This window comes from Ambystoma mexicanum, chromosome 5p (genome assembly GCF_040938575.1).
Source record: "Ambystoma mexicanum isolate Mex_15411 chromosome 5p, UKY_AmexF1_1, whole genome shotgun sequence".
Classification (NCBI taxonomy): domain Eukaryota; kingdom Metazoa; phylum Chordata; class Amphibia; order Caudata; family Ambystomatidae; genus Ambystoma; species Ambystoma mexicanum.
This window is the reverse complement of record NC_090930.1, coordinates 687052544-687068639: the sequence shown is the minus strand read 5'-3', so window position 1 is coordinate 687068639 and position 16096 is coordinate 687052544. Positions and strand designations below refer to the sequence as shown.

General features: G+C 44.6%; 1 protein-coding gene across 2 annotated transcripts in view; it reads left to right on the top strand.

Moving 5' to 3' along the window:
• Positions 1-16096, top strand: part of DNAAF6 (dynein axonemal assembly factor 6) — a 502401-nt gene that overhangs the window by 116214 nt on the left and 370091 nt on the right. For both annotated transcript variants that reach the window (XM_069613060.1, XM_069613061.1), the window contains exon 3: positions 9212-9275. In XM_069613060.1, coding sequence (XP_069469161.1) covers positions 9212-9275 — 64 coding nt within the window. The remainder of the gene's footprint in view (positions 1-9211; positions 9276-16096) is intronic.

Sequence of the window (16096 nt, the reverse complement as noted above, 5' to 3'; positions counted from 1 at the left end):
GAGAAGGGAATAAGGAAAGCTAAATCTCCATGTTAAGACTTACCTGTTGATTCATTCCCTCTTCATTTCGGGTCCGCGCCGCATGCTGGCATTTCCGGACCCCGGCCCCTATGGGGAAAAAGACACTAGCATTAGTACATTAATGCATGGACACAAGGGGAACCTCTTATCAAAAAACTTACCTGGAAGCCAAGCAAGTTTAGTTCTCACCAATCCGAAAATCCAGTGAAGTAACTGGATACCAACGCGCCCCTGCATCAGAAGCAGGATGGAGAGCTCGTCCTTCCAGACCCTAAGAAGGATACTTCTGCGAGCCAGACAAGCCAGATTTGGGGGCCCGGTCCAGTCCGTCTTCCGAACCCTGCGCATCACCTTAGAAGAGGTCACAGCAGCGCGAACCAGGCCAGCACCTCCATGGGAGTCAGGTGAGCGTAACAGTACCATATGGATTGGGCTATTCATAGGCGGGGCGTGTGGCACGACAGGAGGACCCAGTTCCCTCACACCAGTCTGGAATAATCCAGAGTTTTGCCCTGGGTGTGACATTAGGAGTTTTGGCATGTGGGTAGCAGGCGGGTTGGTAACACTACATCAGATGTACGAGGAGGGGCGCTGGCTCACCTTTCAAAAATGTAAAGACACCTTTACTTTGCCCGAGACTGAACGTTTCTGATACACACCGTTGAGACACTGGGCTTCACAAACCCCCCAAAAGTTAGGGCTACTAGACCATTAAATGCCCTTGAATTGACGATTCAGGGAGAGGTATTTCAACTATAGCTCTCTCAACCTATGGCATTCGCCAGGGACCTAACCAAACCCCCTGGTTCTTCAACATGTATAAGGCTGTCCTGGCATGTGCGATTGCCACTTTCACCTCTAACTTCCAGTGTTTCACGGATGACGCGCAACTATCTTTCAGGCTACCCTCATCCTCCTCCTCCTCACTCATATCCGACTGTCTGTCTGCTATTCAGTCATGGTGTGCTGCAAACAACCTCTTCCTCAATGCCAATAAGACTGAGATCGTTCGCATTGGGACCCTTGCTCCTGCTTTCCCATTTTCACTCTGGCCGGCCTCCCTTTGGACCTGCGCCGGCACCCACCTGCGAGGCTAAAAACCTTGGGGTCATCTTCGACTCCACTCTCTCCTCCTCTCACAGCTCTGAAATCTCTAAAAAGTCTAACTATCAGCTACAGCTGCTCAAAGGCACTCTACCTTTTCTCACTTCCCCCAGCGGCTTACTGTTTCCAGAGCCCTGGTTATCTCTAAGCTGGACTATTGCAACAGCATCTTCCTCAACCTCCCTTCTTCTGCCCTGTGCCCTCTATAACTCATCCAGAACAGAACCACAAGACTTATCCTGGGCCTCAAGCCCAGGGACTGCATCTCTCCGGCGCTGAAATCCCTTCACTGGCTCCCCTTGGCTGCAAGGGTCAAGTTCAAGACCCTCTGCATCGTCCACAAGGCTTTCTGGGACCTGGGGCCCACCTACCTGCAACACTGCCTACCTAAATACTGTCCCTCACGAGCCCTCCGCTCATCTACCACCAACATTCTGCGAGTGAGTCTGTTCTCCAAGCAGAGATTTGGAGGGAGATCCTTATCCTCAGCAGGTGCCTTCCTTTGGAATAGCCTCCCTGCCACCCTCCATCTTGAGCCTGATCTTCTTAATGCCTGGAAACTCCTCAAGACCTTCTCTTCTCCTCCTCCTCCTTCTCTCTCACTCTGCCCTGCTAACCAAGCTCTCTGCTCTTTCCCTCTCTCCCTCCTCTTCCGAAAAGCTTGCTGACTGGCCACCTGGTGTACATCAGTGTCTCACAGCTCCCGGCACCCCCGCCAGGCTCTCTCTGCATTTAGCCCAGTCTCCACCGACCGGGTGCACTTGACCCCCCCCCCTCCCTGTCACCGTTTGTGCACTTGCCTGATCCCAATGCACCGTTCCTGAAGATAGTTTGTCTGTTCTCCCTTGTCCTCACCCGTAATTGCACTTGTAAAACTGCAGAATCGCTGTCAGGCCTATTTGCTGTGTCTCAAATGCTAAATGTATTATATGCACTTACTTTGCCTGTGCAGACTATTATTGTCTCCGAATTTCAAGGGCTCTGAGCGACTGTTGTTTTTTTCCCTTGTTCCCACCCTCCTTGAGTGCTTTGAAACACTTGCGTGTGTATAGGCGCTTTATAAAAAAACAATACCATACCATTGCATACCAAACCCCTACAGATGAGACACTTTGTTTTAGTGTACGGGGACTGGCAGCGTGGGTTGCTCCCAGTGGGTGGGTCTTGCTCAAATATACCGCTGGAGGGGTTAAGTGTTTTTGACTTCTTCTGGTGCACAGGAAAGGAGACTGTTGCTATTCCCCGCCTGTCTATTAAATCGCAATGTGATATGGGTCATGTGATCCTGTTGAAATGCGAGGTATGTATACATGTAACGGTCGCTTCCCACAGTATATTAAATAAACGTTTTTGGAGAGAAAACAAATAAATCAATTACATAAAAGATTAAGTGGATCAAAAGTAAGACTAATACGAAAGCAAGAGAAAAACGAAAGAGATTGAAGATCATGTGAGAGTTTGCTTCAGTATTTTGGTGCCAGAAGTGAGAAAGAACGGAAACGAGATTGGGCACATGGAGAATGGGGGACAGAGAGGAGAAATTGAGACTTTGAATGAAGAGAACTAGCTGGTGAATAGAAAGAAATAGAGAGGATAGGAAGGAGCCATGCCATGTAGATATTTAAAGATGATACAAAGGAAGAGAAAGAGTAACCAGGATTCAAAAGAAAACCATTGTAGATACTACAGAGTAATAAATATGGAGGGAGAGAGACAGAAAACAAGGTGAATATTGGAGTTTTAGAAGAGCCAAGTTGGTAGGCAGGAAGACCACGCAAAAGAGACGAGCAATTAAAACATTTGGGAAAAAACAAGCAGGGAGAAAAGATTTTTGGTGCCATAAAAGAAAAGAAAATGGTGGGCACGTCAGAGATTCTAAAGATGAAGGCGACAGGAGAGGTCGACACAGGATATATTAGAGGAGAAGGATGGAGTAGGGTCCAGAATTGTATAATGAGAGAAAAGCAGAGGGCAGGTATTGAGCATTGTGGAACACCATACTCGAGAGGTAGAACGTGAGAAGAATGTTCTGCCCAGGAGGCAGAGTTGGTGCCATTAGTAAGATAAGAACCTGACCAGTTTAGGACAGAACCCCGAAAGCCAAGATGTGAGCGAGAGGAAAGAAGGATAGAGTGGCTGCTTACAAGTCGAGGAGATGACTGTGTCGCATAACGAGTAGAAGCAAGTAGAAAGTAAATGTTGAAAACAGAAAGAAGGGAAGACTCAGTAAGGTGAAAGGGACGGAAGACAGACTGATGGAGGGGAAGGGCGCAGAATGGCTTATGTGAGCAGAGACTTTATTATGAACCCCATGTTCAAGGAGTTTAGGGAGGAGAGGAAGGACAGAGATAGGATGGTAGTTCGACAGTAAGCAAGGGTCAAGTGAGCTTTTTTTTTAAAGAATGGGAGAATAGAAACAAGTTTAAAGTCCAAAGGAAACGTTGCCCTGAGTAGCGAGGAATTGCAAAGCACAGTGATATAGTGAATAAGAAAAGGATAGATTTTAAGGATCAAAGAATAAGGTATTGGTCAGAGGGAGCCACAGTTTGATGATTTTTTGAGAGAATGGAGGTAATGTCAACATCGGATAAGGGATGGAAAATTGACAAGGTTCAATGCACGAGAGAGAAGAACTTGGAAGGAATAGAGGAACTAAGAAGTCTGTAACATCAGAAGAAAAATAATTGCCAAAACCAGGAGGCGACAAGGAAGAAGATAAAGAAGGCTCAGGGGAGGGAGGTGATAGGATATGATTTAGGACCTGAACTAGGTAACCGGGATGAGAGGAAGAGGAACCAAGAAGCTTGGCAAAATACTGTTGCTTAGCCAAGTGTAAGGAAGAGTCATACGAAGTACGTAGAGAGGAGAGAGAAGCAGGATCCATGGGTGATTGTGTTCTCCTACAACTAAAGCAATCACCCTTCATTACACATCTCATACTTGGCATACCTGTTTACTATAACATTATTTAATACATATGTCATAAAACATTTTATATTAGCACAGTAAGCAGGACAATTGTACTGTATGAGTATATTTTTCAATGAACTCTACTCATATTGACTGCTTGGCAACTGACTTCTTTTTCCCAGACCCCACCCGAACAAACAATGTGTAAATATATCATGTGAATTAATTACAACACCGCTGTTGACCCAGTGAGACAATCAATGAATGAAAGTCCATAAACTATGCACAAAAATTTCTCACTTGGTGCCCAGAGATCACTCTGGTAAAGAATTTCTTTCATTTTAAGAGACTCTGTACCAAGAAGTAGAGGGGATGGCTATGGGTCCAACTGTGGCCCTGAATGTAGCCAACCTCTATCTAAACCATTTTGAAGAGTTGGTTATCTATATTATAGACAACCAATATCGAAGACACATAACATTATGGAAATGATACATTGATGATGTGTCCACACGGAAAAAGTCACAGATTTCTTACAATGGGTGAATAATTTAGACCTTCAATTGCATTTCACAAACCAGCAACAAAGAGATTGCATTTCTTGACATCAAACTTTATGTTGATAAACTCAAGATGAGTACTTTTCACAAAGCCACAGATTGTTGAATTTCTCTAATTTTCATCCCAAGTCACTGAGAGAGAATTTACCATTCAGCCAGTTCCATCTGTCTTAGGAGAAATAGTACAGATTGGTCATATTTTGACCAAACTGCAGATGAATTGGCAGAAAAAAATGAAGTTAACCAAGTCCCAAGAAAATGTTATACCAAGCTTGCAAAAGAGCAATGCACAACCCTAGGTTAGTTCTATTGGACCAATAACGGATTAAATCAGAAACTGGCGGTCTTGTCTGTTTCTGCATACACAAACATATTTAAAATCAAGAAGATGATTTAAAAAATGGTATCTAATACAAAAAGTTCCAACAAAATGCAATTACCCTGGTGTGCTTTAAAAAAAATCAAAAGCATTCAAAATTCCGTAGTTGTGAAAACAGATTTAGTGCCCACCAATGTTGCACACCCACATATGATTGCTGATTTATGGGGCCTTCCCAAAATAACTGGATATTCACCATGTGGCAATAGTAGCATATGTCATCTTATCACAAAACCTACCCAGGTTGACATTGGTTTAGACTAGGTGTGTACTGAATAGTAAATTTACTATTCAGCCAAATACCAAATAGTTGGCCTAATTATTCGGCTGAAGCCGAATAGTGAGCCAAATAGTAGTTCACTCTTAGAAATGTGTCAATATGTGCCTGAGTGCCTGAGCTCTTGCTCTTCAGTGCATGAGTACAAGTTTGCCTGACTGTCTAAGTGCCTGAGTGCATAAGTACCCGAGTATGTGCATGAGTGACAACACTCCAAGTATTGGCATTCTATATTTGTGGATGTGGTTATGCTCGTGTGCGCTTAGAATTGTTTCACCCACCTGCTGAAAGTCGTCATTCTTGCAAAATGTACAGAAAGACCCCAAAATTTTGTTAAAAAAAGAGGAGTATTTCTGTCGGTGAACGCTAATCTACTGCTATTCTTAAATTGCACTGGGGATATGGTCCAGTGAGTTAGGTACTAGCTGGTGAGATCAGTGGCCACCATGTTGGATTTCACATTTCCCTTCCAGACCCTTTATGGTGTTGCCTAAACCCGATCCTTTTGGGCGAAGCCCCCAGTAAGCTTTCCAAACTCTCTGATTTTTTTTTCAAAATAAGTTAAAACATAGTAAATGAAGCTAGCTAGAGAACTGTAGTTCCTCTATCCCTTATTTTCCAGGGGCTCTGCCTCCTGGCGGCCCAACAAAAAGTACCTCACATTCAATGCACATTGCCATATTGTATAATTGTAGAAGCCAACATGTGCCTGTGAAACGGAGATTCTTTTGTAAATATGCCCTTCATAGGCTCAGCAGAGGGGCCAAGCAAATGCTTCAAAGGTGGTAAGGGCCTTATCTGTCACTTTTGTCTTGTTTTCTCCATGGTGCCTTCCTCCCATGTCACCAGCCTGCCCTGGAGGAAGGTATAGTTTGAAAATACGGCTACGAAGACCAACGTACCTGACTTCATCTCTGCCTCAGGGATAACAGTGCAGTGGGGGTGGGAGTGAGTGCACCTCTGAGCCCCCCCTGGGAGGCAGTTGACGGACCATTATGTTGGATTGGAGGGCGCTTAAACCTTTTAGTTGCAGGGAAGTGATTAACAGTTAAATACCACCATTCTAGAGGGCATTTAATAGGTTAACCCTCCCAGTAGAGGAGCAAGTGAGAGTTTACTGCCCAACTTCCCTCGTGCAAGGCCGGCTGGCAGTTAGCAGTCAGGGATACCCTAGGTGCTCTCTTGATCGGCAGTTAATAGTTTGTCAACCCCATTACAGACCGAATAGTGGTTAACAGTTTGAGATCCTGGCTGTAAAGTTCTTCACCCTGGTCTGCAGCACGGAGGCTGGAGATGGCCCTACTCCCCAGGAGCCCCGCCGGCACCGTGGACTGCCCCCACAGTGCCCCTCCCAACCCGGTCCCAGACCACCACTATAATACACTCTATAGAGAAAGGGGCCCTGGCTAGTTCAGAGGCAGGCTTGGGTCCATGGGGCTGCGGGTAGAGGGTGCGCACGCCGGACCCTGGTAGGGCTGCGGATGGAAGCTGAAGACAGCCAGTTAGGGCTGCAGCTTGAGGTCGTATCCACAGGGCCCATAGGCTACGTAGCTATAGGTGGTGGCAAGGAGCAGGAAGGGGTGCAGGTCAGTCGGGGTGTGTGTCAGTGCTTCGGTGACCGTCGCCAGTGTCTCATGGGAGGAAGGTGCCATAGAGGAAAAAGAGAGGAAAAGGAGCATTTTTCCAGCACAGTGCCTTCCTCTCGTGTCGGTGCTTCAATGACGTGATCTTTCTTGTGCAGCCTGCAGTAGCAATACGCTGAAAGCGTTTTCACTGCTGCATCTTTCCCTGCTCTGCTACCTTCTATGATTGGCCATCATCCCTCAAGCAGAGAGATGATTACCAATTGTAGAAAGAGGACTTCGGCTTCGAGTAAGCATTCGGCCGATGCCTAATGGCTGATAAGTTCGGTACATCCCTAGTTTAGACATAATGTGGGAACACAGATATTTCACGAATTGCAACACTACAGTGGTGATATACCTAATTTCTTTATATATTGGCATGATGTCGTGGAAGATCAGCATTAGGATTATAGAACATAAAAATTGCATCAGGACCAAGAATTGAAATGTCCCCATGGTGGAACATTTTCTATCCAAAGTCCATGATGACAACAGTTTTACCTGGACAGTGTTACTAAATCAATCGTGCTGAAGGTATTGTTGAAATGAGAAACGTTTAATTTTTAAAACACAAAGGCATATTAATAGTCTCAATTATGAAATCAAATGGCTGATATAAGATCATCAAAATGTATCACTGGACAGATCAGACATAGCTACCTTTGCAGTGTAGACTATGTAACAAAGAGTGAGGACAGGCTCTGATTAAAGATATCATCAGTACTTCATTCTCATTATTGTTCGAACATAGTTTTCCACAGGATCAGCATACATGAATTAAAAATCAGGAAGACTGACACTTTTTCAGATGTTTAAATGTTCTGATCCATGAACTATCGCAGAAATTGGGCGCTATGTTTGCCACAAACTTTATCCAGTTCAAGATGGCGACCAAGTAAATAGAGCCCTTTATAACCACAGTGGAAGGGCTAAACTTCTGTTCTAATGCATACCATCATGGTAATTCAACACATCGTACCAAAAGTGCACCCGTAGGAACCTTTCAGCATTCGCCTGATCCTTGACCTCCAGCTCCATACACAAGACACCCTGACTTTCTCATTCAGCGCTCTAGGCAAGTACATTTGTAATACTCTACAGTGCTTGCAGTACTTTAATTTATTTGTTTCAAGACTACACCAGCATATCCAGGTGTGAAAAGATTTTGTCTGTGTTGCCTTTGACATCATTTTAAAGCACAAGGGAGCAGGACCGTCCACCCACAGATTTGTACAAGTAAGACGTTCTTTATTTGTGGTTATTTCGTAGCTAAATAGATGATGGTAAATCTATGCAGGATTGGAGGGAGTGTGGCATAACTGCTGAGAAACAGAATAAGAAGAAGACCAAGAGAAGGCAGAACATCGGAGCATAAATGACACTTCACACGTAATGAGCTCAATGGGTTTTTACCCATAGTGGTCTGACAGATGTTGTGTGGGGGGATCATTTTTGCATATGTGCTGGGGATGTCCTGGCTTCTGGCATTTTTGACTTGAAATGAGAAACACCATAATGGGAATTGTTTGGTGTCCTATCGTTGAGGGCTCTCTATTATTGTCGGGAGCCTTAGGATACAGGGAAGAGAATATACCACATTGGAATATTATCAATATTGTACATTTTTGGACTGGGGAAACAATCAAAATTTGACGGAAGGTTCTCGTAGAAGGGTATAGATGAGCTGTGAAGGTGAAGCGAGAGATGGGATGCAAGGCCCCCGTTTTAGAGTCTGTGGGGGTCATTACAACCTGGGCGCAAAGGGTTACTGGGCACCGGTAAGGACACCGGTGTCGGTAATCCCTTTGCGCCCTATTCCCAGGTTCCTTTGCTGGTCCTTCCTTAACGCCCGGTTTTAGCAGGCGTTAAGGATGGGACCTGCAAAGGGATACCGGGGTCAATAACGGTACCGTAATTTATGGTACCGTTATTGCCTCCTTCCCATTGAGCCCTATGGGGGCTCGAATGGGAATGGGGAATGGCATTTCAAATGGGGACTTTACCGGTCCCGCAAAGGGCGAAATGGACCGGTAAGTCCCCATACCATCACGTCGGTGGCGGTACCGGTATTGGTGCTAGTCATGGCTCTAATAAGGAGTGGACACTGACTTCAGAATGACTGCTTATGGCCTTCGTATGCTGCAGCAGCAGCACCCGCACGCACAGCACCCACAGCGATAGAGAGGAGAGACGACTTGGTGGAAACCATGACAAAAATGTGCATGAGAGGGCGAAATGGGTACCAGTAACATTAAGAACTGTTGTGAAAACAGACTTCTTCACGTGTAAGGTAAAATGCTATACTAATTTGCAGTTTTCTATTTTGTTTTTGCAGTTTTCTTCGGTTGCGTCAGTGGGTCCTGGAGATATTGGACCAGCAAAGACAGTCCAGACTAAAGGTAATTTCCCCCATTTAAAACTGATGTGGCGCATACTGCTATTGTTATGGCTTTGAAGCGTTCTGTGATGGAAGGCCCTTCGGAAGACCATAGTATGTTCAAATATGAAAATCAAAAAGCATTACATTGCATGTGAACAGTAATTAGAATTTACGGGACTATTCAATTACTAGCACAAATTACTAGTTTAAAGTCAACATAAATGTCATGCCAAGCAGTGTGTTCAGGCTCAGAGAGGACAGCTATGTCAGTGGCCTTGTGACAGCTGGACCGACATTTTCGTGGCACTCAGGGGTATTCTATGTGTTGTGTGCTTAAGGGGGATGTGTACGCTTGCACTGTTCATTGCACAAAAGTTCTGTTAAAAACAAGTACCAGCAAAGGTAAATGTTTCTGCTACTGTATAGGTAATATGTAATGTAATTGGTCTTGAATAGTGCGCATCTGCCCGTTTTGGTGGCCTTGCTGCACTTGGCTCTGTTAGGAAAAAGGGAAATGGTGTGAAATTAATTAGCGGGACATGAAAGGCAAGTGGGAACCCAGTTGCTTTGATGGGTTCAGGTCCGAAGTGCTTAGTTCCTGGGTGCCAATTTGCTTTCTGTGGGTTTGGCTGGGAAACCTGTGAGTATGTTATCCATTTAATGTAAGGAGTTGAGTCAGTTAGTCAGGGGAAGGTGGGAGTAGGTCTTAGAAGGCAAAACAACCTGCAACCCAGAAACCCTTCACTCTACAGACAAGTTCCAATTCTCTATCTCCCAGTGACACCTTTCCCTCTCGCTGTCTCAAATACATACTTGTTTTTGTTGTGAACAAACTCTGGCATTATAACCTGTTACAGCTTATGGGAGACAAGAACGTGAGGTTCAGTGGAAAGTCATCTTAAGATTTTAGGACTGCGGTCACCCATTTCACATTCCTTAGTATTTTGATTAACAAAGACTGCTTGTTATATGACTGCTCACCTATTGTAGTTCTTCAGAAATCGTGAATACTTAATTTAAACTGAAATGTGCATTTTACGTGAGTACCAATAAACTGTCTCGTGCTGACCTTTATTGCCTGCTGTTTAACTGCCGCCCAAGCAGCTGCACTGCTTGACACATGTTCAGTTTTGCTGTTAGGTGCTGCTTAAGCACAACCTATCACACAACACTATTTCATTGGAGCTCAGATGGGAGGGAGATGATATGTGAGGACGGACATACAGTGTGTGTGGGTGGTATTTTGACTATGTATGTCAATGCTAATTCCTTTGGCCATTTCCAGCCACTACATGCCCCCCTCTCAAAACACATCCTCCTTGGATCTCTTTGAAATAGCTCTATCAGTCTATCAAGCAGTAACATCAAATAATGTCCTGTCAGTGTTATTTCTAAGCAATCTGCTAAGAATTAATGGTTTAATTCCATCTGTAAATGTCCTACGGGTGTAATAAACATGGCTTAATGAAGTGGGACTTCAGCCACTTGATTTATATCTGTTCCTTCTACTGAAGTCCTGTTAAAAGGGACGACACCTCAACATTTCAACCTTTTTTTCAGTTGAAATGTGCCTCGAGCTTCAAGGGCGCCATCCACTGCCTCCAAGTTGGCATTTTTATGAAGCAAATGCTTCTTTTACTCAGCACATCAATTGTGCTTTTTTCAGCATGTATGTTACAGGCCGCCTTTGCTGGCGGGAGGTAGTCCACTCCCTCCAGCCTTTCAGTATCCAGCAGCCCATACACCTCAACTATATTGGCACTTTGCTAACAATGCTTTGTATTGGTTTTACCTGGCCATAACACTGTTGTTAATTTATCATAGACATGTTTTACCCTGCTTTCAACTCTTTGCTGCTGGGTAGTGAATATGCTTGGCGATTAATGTAGATCCAGGTGGGGCTTGTGTTATGATAAACCCAGGGCTATCACCCATCGAAGTATGAATTAGAAATCCTTTCCATTATAATCTATGCTCACCACAGTTGCCTCAAACAGGTTTTCTCATCTGGAGGCCCCCATGAGTCCCCATGCATCCTCACCCAGCCCTTCATGGTAGGGAAAAAGCATTGACAAAGCCAGCAGTTTTGGCTTGTTAAACGTATTAGATAGACATGGTTGAGTGGAGGTAAGAGAGTGGAGGTAAGAGTGCATGGTGGAGTGTTGAAGAGGTGGAAAGAGTAAAGAGGAAGGAATAGAAGGTGCAGGAAAGGTTCCCATAGTCACAACGCCATTGTGATTCATCAAAGAGGTAGACAAAAGTGTGGTGTGTTGGGGATACAGTCAGGACCTGAAAACGGAGAGATGAGCCAGACCTCCTGATCACACACCGGATTTCATCTCAGGTGGCCTGCCTTTTGGAGGAACTTCTGTGGTCACTTCCACCTCATCTAACACTATCCTTTGTTACCACTCCGCTCTGCTTGAACATGCAAGTGGGCCTCGAAATGGGAAAAGAAGCACAGGCTCTGCATTGACCGAAGAGGAATATACAGAGACTTTGGTGAAACCACAAAGTCTTTCCGTTTGAATATTGTAAGGGTGTTGAAAAAGGAAGCTGACACAAAGGAGGCATGATTTTGGTTATAGACTTCTATTAGTGTATAGAGAAGATCCTCACTGTCCCAATCTTCTAAGAGGGTCTTCCCTGCCACAAAACGAATACTAAACGGTCTGTCAGAATGTCAGTCAAAATTATCTCAACCGTCCTGTTTCGTAACCTACTTTTTTCCCCTCACACTAAAACTAACGGATAACTACCATAAAGTTCCTTCTTTGGGAGAATGTCCACCTCGTACCAGTGTTAGCACAGTCAATGAACTTCATGTCTCCTGGGCTCTTCCTCATCCTAGTACCTTTGGCTTTATCTCCTATGGTACAATAATACATAGGTTTGCTCTCAATGTATTGGCTCTGAACATTAGGGAGTGCTAGGAAATGTCAGGGAGTGACAACATTTAATGGCCTGTACCCCCAGGTGATCGTCCTTGTCCCCAGAGGGGGAATCCCTCCCCATGAGGTCATTTGCATTAAACCACCCGTAGGGAGACTATTGGGTTGTGGCCGTACCTCCCTAGCCTCATGTGAAAGGGCTCCACCCTTGGGGAGAAGTGATGACACCTTGTGAATTGTCACATACCCGTCCCCTAATGCTGCTGGCTTCTCCATCTCCCTCTAGGGGAAATCGGGAAAGGAAATTTACATTTCCCTGTTCTTTGCCTTTTCTGTGTTCTCTGTGAAAACAGAAAGGCAGTAGATCAAGGAACCAGCGCTTTATCCTTGGGTTTGTCTCTCATCAATCTGAGCCAAGTGAGTGGCAGTGGTTGGTTATTAATGTGAATTTTCCACTTGTTGGGTATTTTTTCAAATAACTCCTGCCCACTTGCCAATTGATGATAGGGCCTCCGGTTCAATGGTGGCATAATTATTTTCTCTTGGGAAGAGCTTCCAGCTGATGTATAAAACTGGATACTCTGTCCTGTCGTACACCGGGGATGAAACAGCCCCTATTCCTACCTCAGAGTCATCCATCTGAGGGTTAAGTCTTTATTGCAATTGAAAACTTACAGGATGGACTCACTGCGTAATATGTGTTTCAGTGTATTGAAGCTCACCCGCTCTTCCTTCTGCCATCAGAGTTTTATGCGGCTCAGCATTTTTCAGTTTATCAGTGAGGCAAGATGTTATGGATGAATAGTTGAGAATAAACCTCTGGTAATGCCTGGTCATCCCCAAAAAGGCCCCTGCGTCTCTTTTGGTCTTTGGGGGAAGTGTTTCTTGCATAGCCCAGACTTTTTCCAGTTGGGGTTGGACTAGTCCATTAACCATTGAAAAAGCCTATATATTTTACCACCGACTGGGCTGCCGGCGCTGAACTGCCCTTGTGGGCAGGACAAAGACTGATATGCAAATGGATTCCTCCTTTGTGAAAAGTACAGTGAGCAAAAAGCAATGGCTGTGGACACTCAAAGTGGGGAAAAAACCACAGAACAGGTTATCATGCCATGTTCTTTCTAGAGAGTACTTTTTGGGATTAGCGGTGGGGCCAGCTTGCCTCAAAGTACAGGTTATCTCATACAAGTGGAACATGTGCTCTTCCAAGGTTTTGCTCTGGATCACGATATTTTCCAGATACGTGCCACATAAGTGGGAGAGGGGTCACTGTATCTGGCTCATCGGCCGTTGAAAGGTTGCTGGGGCCCCATGAAGTCCGAAGGGAAGGACTTTGAAATGAAAAACTCCTCTGGTGGTGGAGAAAGCTGTCTTCTCTTTATCAGAAGGGTTCAGTGGCACATGCCAATATCCCTTGGTTAGATCAGTCGTGGAGATATAGACAGCCACTCTCAGTCGATCGATGAGGTCGTCACTCCGAGGTATCGGATAGTTGCTGAACTGGGACACAGTATTCAACTTCCGGGCAGCTATACAAAACCTCCCCTACTATCAGGTTTGGCCACAAGGACTATTGGAGATGACCACAGACTCTGGGATGGCTCAATTATATCTGCAGCTAACATTTTCTCCACCTCTGGAGGACTATCACCTTTCTCGCCTCTGGAATTCGTTAAGGCCTCAGATTAATTTCTATACCTCTGGGTGTGCAAATATAGTGTTTAACATCTTTCACTCGCCCAGGTTCACTACTGAAGACATCAGGAAATTAATCCAGTAAGTCCTGCATATCTTGTTGTCACTTGGGAAGATCAGAGGTAATTAAACTACATTCAGCCATTTCGTCAGATTAACAAGGTACCCATTAGTACAGAAGAAGATTCTACCTGGTCCTCCTTCCACCCCTTGAGGAGGGTGATGTGGTAGATCCGGGTTTTATGTCTTTTGTCTGGCTGAGCAACTTTATAGTTATATGGATCTGTCCTTTCTAAGATTTCATAATGTCATACCTTGGATTCTTGATAGGAAACAAGGCCTTGGTACCTCTTTTGCTGCTAATTTCTTGCCGGGTGCATTGTATTGAGATTACATTTCCCAGTAGCCTTTGCAACCTGGGCTGTACTTATTTTACTTCAGGCATGTCAGCGCCGGCGTGTCAGGGGTAAGCTAGTCTTCGCTAGCATAAATACCTATGATTCCATGCACCTGCATTTCAAATTGTATTTTTTAAATTGTTGTCAGCAGATATTTGTTACTAGAACTGAAATAGAACTGCCCTATTTGTTAAGCAATTGTAGGAATTACTGCACATTGCTTGCGTATTTGCACGCTGTTTCGAAATTTTAGAAACTTACAATTTTAGTGTTTTAAAATAATTGAATTGACTTTATTTTGAGTTTAATTTTTTTTTTATTTAGTGCAGTGCAGGACATACATCCTCTAAGACAGAGTATAACATCTTCATGGAATTTACAACATTCAAGCAGTATTATAAACATACATGTAGGCATTTAATGGGCGGTGTCCCTTTGTACATTTGTTGCTGCAAAGTTTTACTGAGTTGGTGTCTGCCTCCTTAAAGGGATGGTCTAGTAAAAATTTTTATTTAAAAAATAGATAGGCCACATAAAAAAAAATACTAGCATTCTCCGTTTTAAAACTTCCTATATAAAATTTTGAGCTATTCAAGCTCAAAATTCGAAAAAGCAAGCACAGGGGCGCAGCCATTTTGTGAAATGGAGGCCCTCCTGTGCTGGCTTTTGCTTTTGCGGCACTAATGAAGGAAAAGCCAGCCAGCTGTAGTAAACAAAGGCTACCGCTGGGTGGCTTTCCCTTCATTAGTGCTGTAGGCGGAGGACGGGGACCGGAGACCAGAGCAGGAAAGCTGCAGCTGAATCTCGGTAAGTGCTATTTATTTTTTTTACAAAAAATAAGCACTAGCTGCGGTTTTTTTTCTAAGTTTTCAGGGCTGGAGGAGCCCGGAAAACATAGAAATAAAACCGCAGCTTTAAAAACGTATTTATGTTTGTGGTCGCTTTTGAAGCGACCGCAAACATAAATACAACGTTATTGTGTTGGAAAACGCTGCGGTTTTTCTTTCCAAGTTTCTCAGGCTCCTCCGGCTCGGAGGGGCCTGAGAAACTTGGAAAGAAAAACCGCAGCGTTTTCCAACACAACCGCGTGTGTTTCTGCCTGCTGTGGCTATCACTTTGGGTCTCCGGTGCTCCCAGGAGCACCGGAGACCCAAAGTGAAAGCCACAGCAGGCAGAAACACACGCGGTTATGTTTACATGCCACGTAGTGTTTCTACCTGCAGCTGATTTCCCATTTGGGTGGGGAGCCCGAGAGCCCCAAATGGAAAAGCAGATTCAGGCAGAAACAACGCGGTTGTTTTCCGCAATGCCGCATTGTGTCTGCCGAAATCTGCTTTACCATGCCCGAGAGCCCCAAATGGTAAAGCAGATTCAGGCAGACACAACGCGGTTGTGTTGGAAAACGCTGCGGTTTTTATTTCCAAGTTTCTCAGGCTCCTCCGAGCTGGAGGAGGCTGAGAAACTTGGAAAGAAAAAGCGCAGCGTTTTCCAACACAATAACGTTGTATTTATGTTTGCGGTCGCTTCAAAAGCGACCGCAAACATAAATACAACGTTTTTAAAGCGGCGGTTTTATTTCTAAGTTTTCCGGGCTCCTCCAGCTAGTGCTTATTTTTTGTAAAAAAAATAAATAGCACTTACCGAGATTCAGCTGCAGCTTTCCTGCTCTCGTCTCCGGTCCCCGTCCTCTGCCTACAGCACTAATGAAGGGAAAGCCACCCAGCGGTAGCCTTTGTTTACTACAGCTGGCTGGCTTTTCCTTCATTAGTGCCGCAAAAGCAAAAGCCAGCACAGGAGGGCTTCCATTTCACAAAATGGCTGCGCCCCTGTGCTTGCTTTTTTGAATTTTGAGCTTG